General features: G+C 45.2%; 1 protein-coding gene across 6 annotated transcripts in view; it reads left to right on the plus strand.

The window, feature by feature from the left end:
* The window catches only part of SASH1 (SAM and SH3 domain containing 1), a 223,053-nt gene that overhangs the window by 147,794 nt on the left and 58,157 nt on the right, over positions 1–17,102 (plus strand). For 5 of the 6 annotated variants that reach the window (XM_064158278.1, XM_064158279.1, XM_064158276.1 and 2 more), the window contains exons 5-8: positions 9,424–9,464; positions 11,084–11,170; positions 12,907–13,019; positions 15,211–15,312. In XM_064158278.1, the coding sequence (XP_064014348.1) occupies positions 9,424–9,464; positions 11,084–11,170; positions 12,907–13,019; positions 15,211–15,312 (343 nt within the window). The remainder of the gene's footprint in view (positions 1–9,423; positions 9,465–11,083; positions 11,171–12,906; positions 13,020–15,210; positions 15,313–17,102) is intronic. The other variant, XM_064158277.1, reaches the window with a different exon arrangement.

The following is a 17,102-nucleotide window of genomic DNA, read 5'->3' on the forward strand; positions in this document are numbered from 1 at the left end:
AAGTGGATGAGAGACCCAAGAGCGCTGCATACAGATAGGATGAGGAGGCACAGTCAGTCCTCTATACTTTTTCTTCTTCTTCTTCTTCTTTGCAGCTGTTAGAGAAGGGAAAGACAAAAAGCAGTGCATGAGGTAATAGTTGTGCCTGTGTCTGGTGTTTCACAGGCGTTCTCACCACCTTCACAGGGCAGTGGGTGTTAATGAATTTGTCACCTACATGAACCACCTCCTGTTTCTTGATCTGTACCACTCGAGGACCCTCAGGAGCCAGTAAACCGTCATGCTTCATACTAAGCACCACAGAATTCATCCTGCTGTATTATGCCTGTGGCATAATGCCCGCTGTACTTCTCCTGTATTATGCCTGTGACATAATGCAGTTTTAAGCACTGGCAACCCTGTGATCCTCAGGACCTGAATCTCAAACTCTGCCAGGGCAGGGCACTGAGCAGAAACAGACTTGTCGAACAGAAGGTGCTGGAGAAAAGCATGCACATGTGGGGTGCAGGTGGCACAGGGCAGCATTGCTTGGGAGCTTTGCATTCCCCTGGCATGGGGGAGCCGCTGTGCCTCTGGCAGCTGTGTCCTCAGCTCCCTGCTTCAGCTGCTCAACGGAGTGAGCATCTTTGTTGTCCTCTGTGTGTGTGTGGGACATAGATCTTAAACATGCCGAGTTTGTACAACTTGTCCAGGTCTGTGATGGCTTGTTGGGAATGTTAGAGGAGGAGGAGTTGTGTGCTGCTTGAGTGTTACAGCTTTCTCCGAGGTGGTGAGCAGGTAGCCAGTGAGGCCACAACACGAGTGGCTGATTATCTGCATGCTCTCGTCTCTGCAGGAGCTACTACTGACTGGATCTGGTTGTAAGGATTTTTTTGGAATGGATGTGGCATAGCAGAGCCAGTCTCTGCCCAGTGGTAGAAACTTGACCTCCAAATGAGCCTAAGGCTGGGAGTGTTCCTGCAGTTCAGTGTTCCTCTCTTTGGCAGTGGTGTTCAGTGAAACCAACAGTCTCTTTAAAAACAGGTTTCATTTTTCATCGGGGTTCATGCAAGCCTCAATTCTGCTACTTTGGTACGCTAATCTAATGGCCTTTGCCAGCAGTTTTGCACACTAGATTTCTTAATCCTCTTCCCCTGCAGCATCCAAATTGCAGGTCAGGCTTTGAATGCAGGAGGTTATTAAATCATCCCTTCAGGTCGTGGATGAGGGGGGCTTAAATTCTATTACATTTGATTCTGGCAGCTTCTCAACGTGCCCAAATTAACTTTGGCAGGCATTTGTAAGCTCATCTGCAAAGCAACAGGAGCGTGGGTCTGACAGAGGACGTGAGACAGAGAGAGGCCAGAAACTGAGAAGAACAAAGCAGAAAACAAACAAATCTCACCAAGTGAGGAACTAAAGGCTTCACTTAATTACAGACTAAATTGTTCCTTTTGAGGAGTTTAAAAATGGGAAGGAATATTGGAAGTAAAAGAAGTAGGATCCTGCTGTACTTGAGATGTCTGCATTTAAGATATGTTTTTTCAATGCCCTGTGCTTGCAGGAATTGGCAATAATCAGGGACTGTGTACGGCCTTGTTTTCACTTGTTTGAGGCCTGATTTAGTCAAAGCCAAATTATTCATGCTGCCTTTAAACAGCCTTCTCAAGAGAAGTAGGGCAGGAAACTCCCACAATTACCCTCACAATGGGAGCCAGAGGCCAGCCAAACGTCGCCAGGGACACGTGAGGAGGGAAACCAGTGGGCCTTTGAGCAGCTGGAAGAAGATTTCAAGGCTGGTAATTTTGCAGGAGGAAATGGGAAGGGCACCTTTCAGGAGAAGATGTAACTGGCTGCAGGTCGCTGACAGGGCAGGTAGTGAGCAGCGTGCTCAGAACCGGGCGCGTTGCTTGCAGGATGTTTGGTCCCGCTCTTTGCTGGCAAGGGACGTTTTCAGCCAGTGATTGTCTGCCTCCTGGATGGGACCACACAGTCAGTTATGAAGTTTGTGACATGGCCTCACCTGCATGCTGCTAGTCAGCAGACTACTTTCATGGGACCAGCATGGTGGCATCCGTATTGGGGATGGTAGAAGGTACACACAGCCCCCAGGCAGCTCAGTGTTTGTTTCCGCTGAGAAAGTTTTGACCTGCTTAAAGAGCCATTGCTATGGAAACCTAATGAGAAGATAATTGAATGAAACGTTTTTGCCTTCCATCCCTTTCTCACAGTGCTGCCAGCAAGGTCAGAACCTCATAGGCCTGCTTTCTCTTCAGGTTCATGCAAATTTGATAAAAATACCAAAGGCCTGTTTTCTTCTCTGTGCCAGCTCCTGTTAGATAAATGATCTTGTGTTCAGTCAGGAGCAGTTAAAAGTCTGTCAGTTTTTCATACTAATTGTGTGGCTGGGCCATCTCTAATGCACACAGATAGCAAACGGCTTTGCAGCAGCAACAGCCTGGGCTTCTGCATCACTTTATTCACCACCATAAATCTGCATAATATTTGTAGAGTGAAAATCTTCTCCATTCCTTAGTGGGCTATAAATAGTTGTTGGGAAGGATTAAGAGGGCCACTGTCAGTTTATTGAGGATCATAACAGTAGTGGTTTCATTATCCGACATTGCTGTGCACCTGTGGATTTTGTGGTCCATAAATGAGACGCAGCCATGTGGTAAAGCACATCTGCGTTTAAAACACACCCATCAGAAATCCTGTCACTCTCCATTCCTGTGTTTGTTCTGTTTTGAGAATGATGAGCTTTCAGAAAGCAACAGGCACATTCATGAAAGCAGCACACAGTGTCATTTATTTCCTTTCCCAGTCCTGCAGTGTACCAGCACATTCGCATCTCTGCGCACGTATGACTGTAGCTCTTGTAAAGTCAACTTGCTCTGCATTCGAGATAAGCCCGGGGCAGTGCAGAGTTAACAGCAAAAGCTGCACTCTAGTAGCTCAAGGCAGCCTCTTCTCTCTGTTGGCTTCTGGTGCAAAAGGGGGGGTGTGTGTGTTCTTCCACTGCCAAGTTTTGATGTCCCATCTCCAGGACTCAAGAGTTAATTTATTAAAGGGGTGGGTTGCTGAGGCATAGCAAATTCGCCTCCACTGCATCACTCTTGTGGAAAGGCAGATTGAAAGAGTGTTTTGGATGTCTGGCTTGGCTATTGTTCATACAAAACTCACAAGTTGCAGGAGAAGAACCAGAAGTGCCCTCCAGAGGCAGTTCTTACGGCCAGAACTTTGTTGTCAAAGATGCCTGGTCTGGTCTTGAAATTTCAACCATCCTCTTAAAAGAAGTTATTTTTTTAAAGCTGTCCTCCCTTTCTCCACCTGTTGTTGAAAGTTTGTCCAAATAATTAGGAAATGTTAACTCCTCTTTTCTAGTGTTTTCTGACTTATGGCTTCTTGTTTCTCTCCCTGATTTATTAGTAGGCATGTGCTAGTTTGAGCCTAGCTGGGATATTTTAGTGAGAGGAATTAGATGATAGGCTGTGAAAAGGAAACAATGCTGATGTCTGCTGCACTCACAGGCTTGCTGAGATGGATGAAAACAAGAACACAAACACAGATAACAGAATTGCTCTCTGGCTTTGGCTGCACTTCTCTCCCTGACTTGCTGTGTGACTAATCTGTCTGCTTCCTAACCCCCCTGGCCGATTCTCCAAACTCACCTTGAACATAAGGCAAAGTCTGGGATAAGGTAGAGGGGTAGAAAAAAGGTGGAAGGGTGCTTTGGAGCCCCTCCTGGGGATTCTGGTTTCTGGGAGGGCTGTTACGTTTCTGTATCACTTTTTAACTTGTCTATTTCTGTCTATAGCTGTATAGATTGTAAATATCTGCTTGTATATTGGTGCTAAGCTGTAAATATAAAGCTCCATTCTAATTTCTAGCTTGGCTGAATCTAGTCTGGGTGATTTTCTTAAGTCTGGGGGCCATGTAACACCCAAACCATCACAAGGCAGAAGAATAATCTTGCAGCTTACAATTTTGACAGGCTGAAGAGGCAAAACATTTTTAGCTTTCTCACATCAGATTAGCTGTTCAGTTTTCTAACACCTTTTCTCTCTACAACTTCTGGTTTGAGTTCATATCTCATGAGCGTGAGTAAGGACAGTTGCACAGCTACTCCCAAATACATTCACTCTTTGTACTGCCATTGGATACCTGTCAGAATTATCATGGGTTGTTTTTTCTTCTCAGTCATCCTTTTTCACCTGGTATCTCCAGGGCACTTGCAGACCTTCAGCATTTGAAAGACTGACTTTTTTGTGTGCTGTTTGTGTGCTCATACATTATAGTCTTAAATGTAAACTCATTTCGGCTAATCCAGTCTTTCTAATCAGATAGTTCCTGGTGCAGGTTCCCCACTCTGGCTGTTGTTGCTAAATACTATGTCACTGATCACTGAGTGTTCTCCTGTAGTTTACTAAACTCTGCTGAAACCCATCATCTAAGGCAGAAATATTTGGTTACTGACCAAAGTAGCTCCACTTACAGCCTGTATCTATTGCGTTTGGGATTTTTCTCCTCATCTGTTTATTTCATCAGTTTGGCTCCAAAAGGCAGGCCTGAAGTATCAGCCAAGAGATGGCTTTGAATTAGTGAGATTAATGGATTGAAGTTTTGACCCCTTCTGCTGCTCACTGCCAGAGATTAGAGGTTGAGATGAAAGCAGTCCTTCTCTTTGGCCATAAATCTTTTTCTTTTCCTCCTTCTTGTCTGAACATACACCCCTACATTTCTTCTGCTATGTGTTGTGACAATACATTTCAAATGAAAGCTTTCTAATGCAGTTGTACATCAGACCACAACAAAAATGAAAGCCTCCACAGTGGGGTAGTGGCATTTGGCTCCCTTTCAGACAGTGCTGAAACTTCTGCCAAGTGTCACTGCGTCATTAACTTTCAGTACGAGTTATCAGTCTATGAATGGAAGAGCACAAGTCATTTTCAGTGCACGTTCACAGAGGATCTGCAGTATTAACAGAGTAAGGGAGGCAACTGGCAAATCAAACATGCAGTGACTCTGAGGTACTCTGGAGTGTTTCATGAGACATCTAGGAAGCAGAACGCTTGATTGATTTCACTGAGGATTTTTAGGCATCACAGTTGCTTGGTGGAACTAAAAGGCAAGTGCCTTGTCAAGTTCTGTGTGGTAGGTTTTGCTGGCACTTCCATCTCTTCAGACCAGCTGTTAGCATTTTCAAGGTCAGCCCAGGCATGGAAGCCCTCTTTAGGGAATGCATAAAATCATAATTGGAATTTGCATCTGCTGATGAGACTCAGCATAGCTCTTAAACCAGTTACAGATGAAGGTGGTGGACTTGCTGTGGGTCATGCTCTTCGCCTCACCCCTTCTAGCTCAGGTGCATTGCAAGTTCGCTCCTACTGCTCTTCCCCTCTTTACAGGCTGGTGTGTGACAAGCTGGTGGCCTCAGGCTACTGCCCAGCGAGCAGGCGTCGACATCACAGGCATGGTTGTGCAGCTGATACTTGTATCATCACTGGCAACTGAGCAAGAGAAGGAAAAGATCAACATGAGGCTGAAGAGCACAGGCGACTGCCTCTTCATTTCGAGGCTGATTTCACTAGCGAGGCAGAGTTCCGAGCATCGACAGATTCCGTTTTCAGATGACAGTGATTTGGTGGACTTTGTGGATAATGAGTTTCCTTAAAATAAATAGAATAACTGCCATATGGATGAGGTCTATGCTCAGCTGCAAAACATGCAGGGGATTAATCCTCTCAGTTCCGCCAGAATTTGGCTTGCTTTTTACTTGCTTATCTCCATATACAACCCCACTTTTTTTTTTTGTCTGATTTACCTTTATTTAGAAAAATAGTCACTGGCAACTTCACTTTTAAGTGTCTGGATGAACCCCTGGCCCTGTTAAAAGTCTTTGTATTTTGACACTTCTTTTCTTATGCAGTTTTAACCCAGAAGGTTTGAGTTTTGTGCTTTCCTCATGCAGCTGTTATTCAGGCTTCTTAAAAACTAAGCATTTCATAGAATCATAGACTGCATCAGGTTGGAAGAGACCCTTGAAGACTCTCATCTTGTCTAACCTCTAAACAGTGAGCAGGGACATCTCAGGGCCCCATACAGTTTAATCTTCAGTGTCTCCAGTAATGTGGCCTCCACCATCGTTCTGTGCAACCTGTTCCAGTATTTCACTACCCTCAATGTGAAGAACTTCCTCTTAATGTCCAATCTATATCTGCCCAACTCTAGTTTAAAACAGATGGGCAGAGTCCAAGGGGATGGCGTTCAATAACTCCAAGTGCAGAGTGCTGCACTTCGGCCACAACAACCCCATGGAGAGATACAGGCTGGGGTCAGAGTGGCTGGAGAGCAGCCAGACAGAGAGGGATCTGGGGGTGCTGATTGATACCTGCCTGAATATGAGCCAGCAGTGTGCCCAGGTGGCCAAGAGAGCCAGTGGCATCCTGGCCTGCATCAGGAATGGTGTGGTCAGCAGGAGCAGGGAGGTCATTCTGCCCCTGTACTCTGCACTGCTTAGACCACACCTTGAGTCCTGTGTTCAGTTCTGGGCCCCCCAGTTTAGGAGGGACATTGAGATGCTTGAGTGTGTCCAGAGAAGGGCGACGAGGCTGGGGAGAGGCCTTGAGCACAGCCCTACGAGGAGAGGCTGAGGGAGCTGGGATTGGTTAGCCTGGAGAAGAGGAGGCTCAGGGGAGATCTTATTGCTGTCTACAACTACCTGAGGGGAGGTTGTGGCCAGGAGGAGGTTGCTCTCTTCTCTCAGGTGGCCAGCACCAGAACGAGAGGACACAGCCTCAAGCTGCGCCAGGGGAGATTTAGGCTGGAGGTGAGGAGAAAGTTCTTCCCTGAGAGAGTCATTGGACACTGGAATGGGCTGCCCGGGGAGGTGGTGGAGTCGCCGTCCCTGGAGCTGTCCAAGGCAGGATTGGACGTGGCACTTGGTGCCATGGTCTAGCCTTGAGCTCTGTGGTAAAGGGTTGGACTTGATGATCTGTGAGGTCTCTTCCAACCTTGGTGATACTGTGAAAACCATTGCCCCTCATTCTGTGGCTACAAGCCCTTCTTAACAGTGTTTTCTCAGCCTTCCTGTAGGTTCCCATCAGATATTGAAAAGTAGTTATAAGGTCTCCCCAGAGCCTTCTCTTCTCCAGCTGAACAATGCCAACCCTCATAGCCTGCCTTCATAGAAAAGGTGCTTCAGCCCTCTGGTCCTTTAGCCCTTCATCTGGACCAGGTCCATCAGAATCACAGAATTAACCATGTTGGAATAGGCCTCTAGGATCATTGAGTCCAACCTACTACCTAACCCTTCTAATTAACTAAACTATGGCACTAAGTGCCTCATCCAGTCTCTTTTTAAACACCTCCAAGGATGGTGACTCCACCACCTCCCCAGACAGCCCATTCCAATGACAATCACTCTTTCCATGACGGATTTCTTCCTAATGTCCAGCCTAAACCTGACCTGGCATAGAATAGGATAGAATAGAATCAAGCAGGTTGGAAGAGACCTCCAAGATCATCCAGTCCAACCCAGCACCCAGCCCCAAACAATCAACCAGACCATGGCACTAAGTGCCTCAGCCAGTCTCTTCTTGAACACTTCCAGGGACAGCAACTCCACCACCTCCCTGGGCAGCCCATTCCAATGCCAATCACTTTCTCTGCCATCAACTTCCTCCTAACATCCAGCCTAGACCTCTCCTGGCACAACTTGAGACTGTGTCCCCTTATTCTGTTACTGGTTGCCTGGCAGAAGAGACCAACTCCACCTGGCTACAGCTTCCTTTGAGGTAGTTGTAGACAGCAATGAGGTCTGCCCTGAGCCTCCTCTTCTGCAGGCTGCACACCCCCAGCTCCCTCAGCCTCTCTTCACAGGCCTGTGCTCTATCTTCCTCCACCTGGTGCACTACAAATCTGAAACTCGATTCCTTCAATTAGCTTTCAGTTTGTGCTGGATTAAATATCTAATCAGCCTGAAGTTGAAGGAGGTTGCATTTCAGAGCTTCAGAGGGAGAGCAGCCCTCCTTGTTAGATGAGTTCCTAAATCAAACCAAAACTTGATTCTGTCTCATTTCCCCTGTAGCGATATCTTTGCAGATTGACGAGCATGTCTGTCATGCTTGCAGAACATTGGCCAGTGATTGCTTATATCTTCTGAACTCTGAACTAGCTTGAACTAAAAGCTTCCTTCAAGCGAGTTATTGAATTGGTTAAAAACTCTCCGTTGCCCTCTTCTGGGCGTCTGAGAAATCGCAAGCAGCCTGTGCAAAAGCTGTGACCATCGAGTATGGCCTGCGAGTGTTATTATATAGCCTCATGCAAAGCAGGATTTGGCCTGAGGTCTTCTCGGGGTGCTGGGGTACGCATGTTTCCCTTGTGCACGGCTGCGTGGCAGCCACTGCACAATAGAGCACTGTCATGTCACGGGGCTGAGCTCTCAGCAAAGACCTTGCGGTAATGCTTTGCACTTGGAGCCTCCAGCAAACCCATTGAAGCTGGCAGAAGTCATTTCTTTGGCTTGGTGCAGCATGGTTAAATAGTGATCCCCATAAGAAGGCTTCAAAGAAAAGCACAAGATTTGGTAATTTCTGTTAGCTCCATTTATACAGGCAGGGAGAGGAAAAAAAAGGCAATGAAGCAGAATGATGTTGTCTCATCAGATGTCCCACAATGAACTGTTGGCACTGAATTGGAATCCATTATGGAAAACTAGTTCAATGAACATAAAGAGGGAGAACAAAAGATTTACTTGCTGTTTTAGGGAGTTGTTTGTAAAGTCCCTGTTCTGTTAAAATAAGTCTCTGCAGCTAGCTTTTGAGGGAGAGAGCGTGTACTGGTGGGAAAGCACACAAAAGGGGATTCAGGGGAGAGAAGCTGTGGTCTCCAGGCATCTGTGGTCACACTTCATAGGATTTGGACTAGAGTTCTTTACCTTGTCTTGAAATCTCTACTCCCCTCTTCCACACACTGGCTTCTGAAAACACAGTGAGCACAAAATTAAAAAGCCTTTTCAGATGAAAGCCAAATAGGCTGAAAACTGTTACAGAGCTACACGAATACAGCATCCCAGGCCTACAGTTTCTAAGGCAGACCTCTTACTCTCTTAGAAATGAAAGGGGGGGAGGTAAGTAAAAGCAATGTTTTTCTGAGGGGTACATAGACTTCTTTGCCTTAACTGTAGGTTTCTCTTGGTTTGTGTTTTTCTGTGCTGGTGACAAAAGGCACTTTTAAGAGGGGAACTCAATTGCTGTGGTCAGACCAGTGGGTTCAGTTTTTCTTTCCAATTAGCTGCGTTGGGAAGAAATGGGAAGAGAAAACAGCTGATGATATACTGTTTGGAAACTATAATTTACTGTAATCAGACAGCTCACAAGAAATGTGAGAAGCCTACATCAATAAGTCCATTTCTGGTTTGTTTTTTTTTTTTTTTTGTTCTAGGCTCTCCATTCATAAATCAAGTTCAGAAGAAGGCTCTGTAGGTCAGTATATTTCATTCTGTTTGATACTCCTATGGAATTCTTAAGCAGCTTTTGACTTTTGCTTGTGCAGGAATGTGAAATGCTGAGTAAACAACAATGCCTGCAGAAAACAGTAGCACTTGTGGGGGAGGTTAATCTCGGGAGCTTGAGGTTAGATGCTAGATGTCTCAGTGATCACCGAGACTGCCCAGCCAGCATTGTCATCTGATAGACAAACATCTTTTGGCTCCTTATATTGAATTTCAAAAGCCTGCCTGCTAAATCGCTGCTGGTCTATCCCTTTGCATTCTGAACATTACCACCAGCAGTGTAGAACTGGGGGGGTTTTTGGGTCATTTTTGTTCATGTCACACCAGGGTCTCTTCCTTTGTTTCTGAAGTATTTTACATTCTCCAATACCTATTTGTTTTCTGTTGCCTTTTATTTCTCTCTTTATTTTTTTTTCTCTTTTATTTTTTTATTGTCTTTTACTCCTTTTTTTTTTTTTTTTGGTGTGATTTTTTTCTGTGATTCTTTAACCAAAAAATATTTGCAATAAGTAGATCATAATTTATTAGTTGGGCTGATACAATTCTGGACTAACTTATTTTGTCCATTGGAAAGGCAAGTAAAAGCTAGGAAGTTGTTGGGGGTTTGTTTTTGTTTGTTTGTTTGTTCCTTTTAAATGTTTTCCTAAGGACATTTCAATGTAATCTAAACATGAGTTGTGTTTCAGAGAGTCAGTAAATTCAGGTCTTTGTCTCCTAGGGCGAAGCCCAACATTGCTATAGTCAGATGCTGCAACTCAGTGGCATAGTATAAATTGCATTCCTTTGAATCTTCCAAAAGCAAGGGGAAGAAGGAGCTGTTCTCATTAGCAGTTCTGCCAGATCAGCCATGGCATGTCTTCTTGCTGCTGGTATAACGTGTGCCCTGATTCATTCCACAGAACATAGTTATATGCCCTACCTAGAGCAGGATCCTCTTTCATTTTCTAGAAGAAATGTACTTCTGGGCCATCCAGCCATGTGCAGTTCTGATGTCAGTGGGCATGGAGACCTAACTTTGCGCAGTCCAAGCATACAGACTGCAGGATGTGGCTGATGGTCTCGTAAGATCTACCACACCAGCTGATGGTCCCATAAGATTTGCCACACCAGGCAGCAGAATGTGTGCCTGTGCATATGTGTCTGTGCATTTCTGTGTGTGTGAAGTATTTCTTTTCTGTGGAGATATGCACAGACACGTTAGAAATTTACTCGTCCGAGTTGTGGCTTAGACTGAGCAATTATGGCTCCATTAAAGAGAATGAACAAAATACCTCAAACGCTTCCAGACTTGACATTAACAACTCAGAAGATACCAAAATGAATGCAAAATACTTTTCTGTTTATGATTTGCAGTATATAAGTGACTGGCTTACCTGACCCCTCTGTATCATTGGGAATTACAGAGCTTCATCAGTTCCAATACAGAATAGATAAAGAAAAACAGAAAATTGAGGGTTTATTCTTGGGGTTTTTTTAACTTAGAAAATACAATTTAATGCTTGAAAGCTTCTTGGACACTTACTAATTAATGTTTCTTTCTGAAATTCTTTTTCCTTTTCCCTTCTTCCTCCCTCTCCACTTTCCTCTTAGGGAAAGCAGACTGGAAAAAGAAGAATAAGTTTTTTTGGCAGAACTTCCGTAAGAACCAGAAAGGACTGATGAGGCAAACTTCAAAGGGTAAGTGTTTTTTAAGGACACACAACCTGTCCATATGAAATAGGAGCCAGCATCACAAAGAAGGACAGTTCATTCTCAGCAGGGTAACAGTGGGGATCTATAGCACTGGGTGTGTTGTCACAGGTTTGGTTCATTATGGCAGGGCTTAGAAAGACAAGTCCTGTCCTGAGACTGTAGATACCAAGCTGAGATGCCTTTGATCCTGACTGCTGGCACAGACGTGGTTAATACATATTTCTAAGTAAGACCCCTCAATTCAAGAAAGATGTTGAGGTGCTGGAACATGTCCAGAGAAGGGCAACAAAGCTGGTGAGGGGCCTGGAGCACAAATCCTATGAGGAGAGGTTGAGGGAGCTGGGCCTGTTTAGCCTGGAGAAGAGGAGGCTCAGGGGTGATCTTATTACTGTCTACAACTACCTGAAGGGGCATTGCAGCCAGGTGGGGGTGGCCTCTTCTCCCAGGTAACCAGCAATAGAACAAGGGGACACAGTCTCAAGTTGTGCCAGCGTAGTTATAGGCTGGATATTAGGAAGAAGTTCTTCACAGAGAGAGTGATTGGCATTGGAATGGGCTGCCCAGGGAGGTGGTGGAGGCACCGTCCCTGGGGGTCTTCAAGAAAAGCCTGGCTGAGGCACTTAGTGCCATGGTCTAGTTGATTGGTTAGGGCTGGGTGCTAGGTTGGACTGGATGATCTTGGAGGTCTCTTCCAACCTGGTTGATTCTATGATTCTAAGACCTGTAAATGAACAAGACACTTTTTTTCCCCACTAATACTAATGTGATGAGAGAAATGCTGATATTTCTCCTTTCTTTGGCATTGAGTTACTTTGACCTGTTTGGTTTAGGCTTGCATCCAGCCTCTCACAGGTGAATACAAGAAGTTGTTGTAGAAGTGCATCTGCTGAGTAGTGTGAATGTAAGATAAACTCTGCTTAAACTGTCAGCTGTCTATCTGCAGTTCATCTCCAAGAGGTGCAGCTGTGTGTTAAGTATTTCTCTTCACACAGAAAATTTCCCCACGTGTGTTAGATCCTTGTGTTGCAAACAGACACTTCTCCGTGTCACTATGTGTGTGCTTAGATGGAATGTGAAAGATGACAGGAAGCCATTTAGGAGGCCCTTCAGGGCACATTTACCCTCTCTGTTAACTAAGCATGGGCCCTCGCTGGCTCTCAAGTCAAATCCTAATTGTCCGTGCTGACACACCAAGCGCATACGGAAAGGAGAGGTCCTGGAGTTGAAAACCCTAAAACATCCAGCACCGTGTGCCAGGTCAGTAGCCAGTTAGGTAGCCTGGATAGATCAGGGGACATGCCCAGTCCAGTGCAGAGAGCTGCAAAGGGTCCAGCACGCTGTTCCTGAAAAGGCTTAGCATCTGCTCTGGCAGCTGACTGCAGCGTTCTCAGGGTGAAGTGCAAGGCTTCTGGCGTGGCACTTCTCTGTGGATTCCTGTCTTCCAGAGGCAATAACTGGGTGATGACAGTGCTTTTTGTTTCTCCTTGTGGTGCTCTCTCACTTTGTGTCCAAGTAGAGGTAGCTTCCTAGTCCTAATTTACTTCCTTTTCTCACTCAGTGAGTTCTGAATTGTTAAGTCCTTTGAATTTTTACTATGAGCCTGCTCTGGTGAAGGTCTGTTTCTGGCCAGCCATATTGATGTGGGTAAAATGTAGTTGCAACGTACCACACTCTGTGCATGACCTCTTACATGTGCTTCTTGTCTCCACTTTTCACTGCAGGAGAAGATGTAGGGTACGTGGCCAGTGAGATCACCATGAGCGATGAGGAACGGATCCAGCTGATGATGATGGTCAAAGAGAAGATGATCACTATTGAGGAAGCACTTGCTAGGGTATGATATGTATATACTCTGGTTTCCTTGAGAAACACTTTTTAGGATGTAGGATATACCAGTCTGGAGTTTTCCTATGTTTTCTGAACTAAAGCTGAGAGAAAGCCTGCCTGTACCATGGCACTAGGTAGAATAATGTACGTAGCAGTTCCTTTGGTTTTGGCATTTGACATTAAATCCACACAGATGTAATTTGGGGAAGCACAGTGGCTGTCACAAGGTTTCTCTACAAAATCTGCATGAGGTATTGTATTTGTGCAGCAATAGGGCTGAGATTTTAGTTGCTCAGGACACCAAAGGTTGGTGCCAGAGTTTCCACACCACTTCTGATCTCTGCACCCTTGTGCAAAATACTGTGATGAATGAAACACAGGGCACTCTGCATTTTAGGTCACAAGCTGGCACTCAGGTAAATTTCTCTACTGGCATACTAGATCTTGAACAGAATATAAGGCTGTCTTATTATCTGAAGAAATTACTGACTAGCCTGGAATCACACCATGACAGAAATGCAACGTTTCGAAGTTACCAGGTGGTAATACTGAGAATTCTCTCCAGTGCTTGGCTGTTAAGAAGCATGTGGAGGGAGAGTGGTACCTAGTCTGTATCACAGAATCAGACAGGGTTGGAAGGGACCACAAAGGTCATCTAGTTCCAAACCCCCTGCCATGGGCAGGGACACCCAACCTTAGATCAGCCTGGCCAGAGCCTCGTCTAGCCTGGCCTTAAACACCTCCAGGGATGGGGACTCAGACACCTCCTCCTTGGGCAACCCAGTCCAGGCTCTCACCACTATCACGCTCAAGAACTTCCTCCTCACCTCCAGGCTGAATCTCCCCACCTCCAGCTTTGCTCCATTCCCCCTAGTCCTGTCACTCTCTGACAGCCTAAGAAGTCCCTCCCCAGCTTTTTTGTAGGCCCCTTTCAGATCCTGGAAGGCCACAAGAAGGTCACCTTAGAGCCTCCTCTTCTCCAGACTGAACAGCCCCAACTCTTTCAGTCTGTGCTCATAGCAGAGCTGCTGCAGCCCTCTGAGCATCCTCATGGCCCTTCTCTGGACACACTCCAGCATCTCCACATCCCTCTTGTAATGGGGGCTCCAGAACTGGATGCAGTACTCCAGGTGGAGTCTCACCAGGGCACAGCAGAAGGGGAGAGTCACCTCCCTGGCCCTGCTGGCCACACTTCTCCTAATGCATCCCAGGCTCTGGTTGGCTTTCTGGGCTGCAAGTGCACACTGATGGCTCCTGTTGAGCTTCTTGTCTGCCAGCACCTCCAAGTCCCTCTCCTCAATGTGGTTGGTAGCTGTACTGGTGTTGTTTCCCTCTTGTGCTCTGAGCTACTAGCTGCAACTTCTAAAAAATTCTTAATGCCATCAGTTCTTGAGGATCCTCTCAGCAGTTTGACTCCAATAGGATTGTTTTTATGTCATAAGGGTTTTGTTGGAAAGATGTTCTTTTGTTTTAAAATTATTGCAGATAGTTCCTAGTTCTTACTGCAGATAATTTTCCTTAGGAAGTAAATCGGCAGCCTGTTATGATTTAGTTTGTCTGCTGCAAAATGTGCCTCTGAGGTGGGGAGGTGTCATTTACACTTTACCAATGATGGGTCATCAAAACTCAGTTTTGTTTAAGGAGACAAAAAAATAATACCTCATTGTTGAAACTTCTGATTTTAAACCAAATGGATCTATTCTGAGCAGTGAGACAGAATAGAATAGAATCAACCAGGCTGGAAGAGACCTCCAAGATCATCCAGTCCAACCTAGCACCCAGCCCTGTCCAGTCAACCAGACCATGGCACTAAGTGCCTCATCCAGGCTTTTCCTGAACACCTCCAGGGACGGTGACTCCACCACCTCCCTGGGCAGCCCATTCCAATGTCAATCACTCTCTCTAGGAAGAACTTCCTCCTAACATCCAGCCTAGTCTTCCCCACACACAACTTGAGACTGTGTCCCCTTATTCTCTTGCTGGTTTCCTGGGAGAAGAGGCCAACACCCACCTGGCTACAACCTCCCTTCAGGTAGTTGTAGACAGCAATGAGGTCACCCCTGAGCCTCCTCTTCGGATTTTATCAGTTCCACAGTCATACCAGGGGGCAGAAACTGAAAGAACTTTGACTGCTACTATTTTAATGAAGACCAATAGCTCCTCCTCACTAGAAAATGTTCTGTCTTTCCAAATTTCAGCTGAAGGAGTATGAAGCACAGCACAGGCAATCCAGCACTGTAGATGCTGCAGAGTGGCCCGATGGTTCTTACTCAACATTTGATGGCTCTTCCAATTGTAATGTAAGTACCTGTCGTTCATTCTCACCTAGCTTCCTGGTATCACTTCGTATTTGAATCCTTTTGTTGCAGAGTAGAAGTATCCTGTCTTACCTGGCGGTTTCCTTAATAACAAACGTGTCATTTGGCCTTGTGATGCTGCATTTTGTTAGCAGAAAATGTTCACCATGGATTTGAAATCTTCAGGGTCTGTTGTGGTAGACTTTAATGATCTTACTGTACAGTGTCTCCTTTTTTCTTGCTTTTGTTTTGGTTTGTTTTTCAATCTAGTCCTTTGGCACCAGGCTTTTGAAGCACAAGTGACCCTAGATGAAAATGCCCGTGTCCCAAAAGGCACAGAAAAGGGTTTTCAGGTTGTTTAGAAGGAGCAGTTGAACTTTGCTGCTTTACAGTATCTGAGAAGCAGAGTTTCTCAGGCCTTCCTAGCCCTCGTTTGACACATTCTAGATGAGGGTCTGGCGAAGCCACTGCTGCCTGCTGCTGTGAGCAGTTCTATCTCTGCATTTGCTTACTCTCAGCTCAGAGAGTTTGCAGCTTTTGCCAGACCCATAAGCAGTAAAGCAGCTTCCCTCCCTCATTTTCACTTCTCATCTGTGTAGCTTTTGTTGTTTTTATGGGCACCAGACAGTCTTTGTGTCATGCCATACTGAATTAGTTAATTTTCCCTTCCAGATATCTACATTTCACCGAGTACTTTATCCCATTTGATTTCTCTAATTGAACGTTCACAGATAAATCTCAGGGAAGAACACATCTGGCTGTCAAATCCCAGCTCTTTGTAACCCATAGAATTGATTCATAGGCTTTTGAGAGCATTGATTGATTTATTGTATTGTCAGTGGAGTTTCCTGCTAACTGCAGCAGACAGTTAGCTTCCCCTCGAAGCAAGAAGAGGAGCACTGTGTCATTTTATGATGTTTTGTGGTGGAGAAAGATTTTCTTGTTTGTAGTTTAAAAAATCGCCCATCTTCAGTGAGATGGGAGCAAATGGTGACTGGTGCTGCCTTATTCTCTAACCTGATAGATGAGAAATATGCAGAGAATAGAGAAGAAAGCATCTTGACTCTTTTGCACTGCTGTTTAGCTGGCTGAAAGATGTCTTGATTTTCTCCTCATTAGGATTTATGGCCTGAACTCTGCTCTTAAGGCCTTTGGCTAAGGTACCTGTAGCCTCAAAACTCTTATTTACCATGGTCAGACCTCAGAAGGATACTGAATTTCTGCCTTAAATCTTCTGCTAAAGGCTTACACTTGTGTTGAAATTACTGAAAGCTGTGTATACCTCAGAGCAATGAACATGGGTCAGTATTTATTCCCTAATGGAATGACTGGTCACTTTTTCTCTGGAATTATTCTCCTAAGCCTTCCTTGCACTTTGAGCCAAGATCTCTGTTGCCTCTCTCTGCTCTTCTGATAGGATTTGAAACATCAACCTACTAGCTGCAGTGGAAGATCTTTCTTGCATTGTTGTAGATACCTCTCAAGATTTTTACCCTTGCTCCAAATTTTCATCCTGGTTACATTAAAAGAAGCTGTGAAACTGCTTGCCTGGATGGGAAAAGGAGATTGTCTGCAGAAACAAAACTTTGTGTTGGAAGAAAAGTCAGCTTTGCTTCCTCCTTGTGGGCAAGGAAGAAGCTAGGGTTAAATGGGTGAAAATCTTTGGGCTATAATTGACATGCAAGAGGGAAAAGAAAGCAGTGCAAAGTATCAGCTACATCTAAAGACTGTGTTCACCCAGACTGCTTTGCCAAAAGACATCGCTCTTAATTCAGGATGCATAAAGATGATTC

The sequence above is a fragment of the Pogoniulus pusillus genome, chromosome 18 (genome assembly GCF_015220805.1).
Source record: "Pogoniulus pusillus isolate bPogPus1 chromosome 18, bPogPus1.pri, whole genome shotgun sequence".
NCBI lineage: Eukaryota > Metazoa > Chordata > Aves > Piciformes > Lybiidae > Pogoniulus > Pogoniulus pusillus.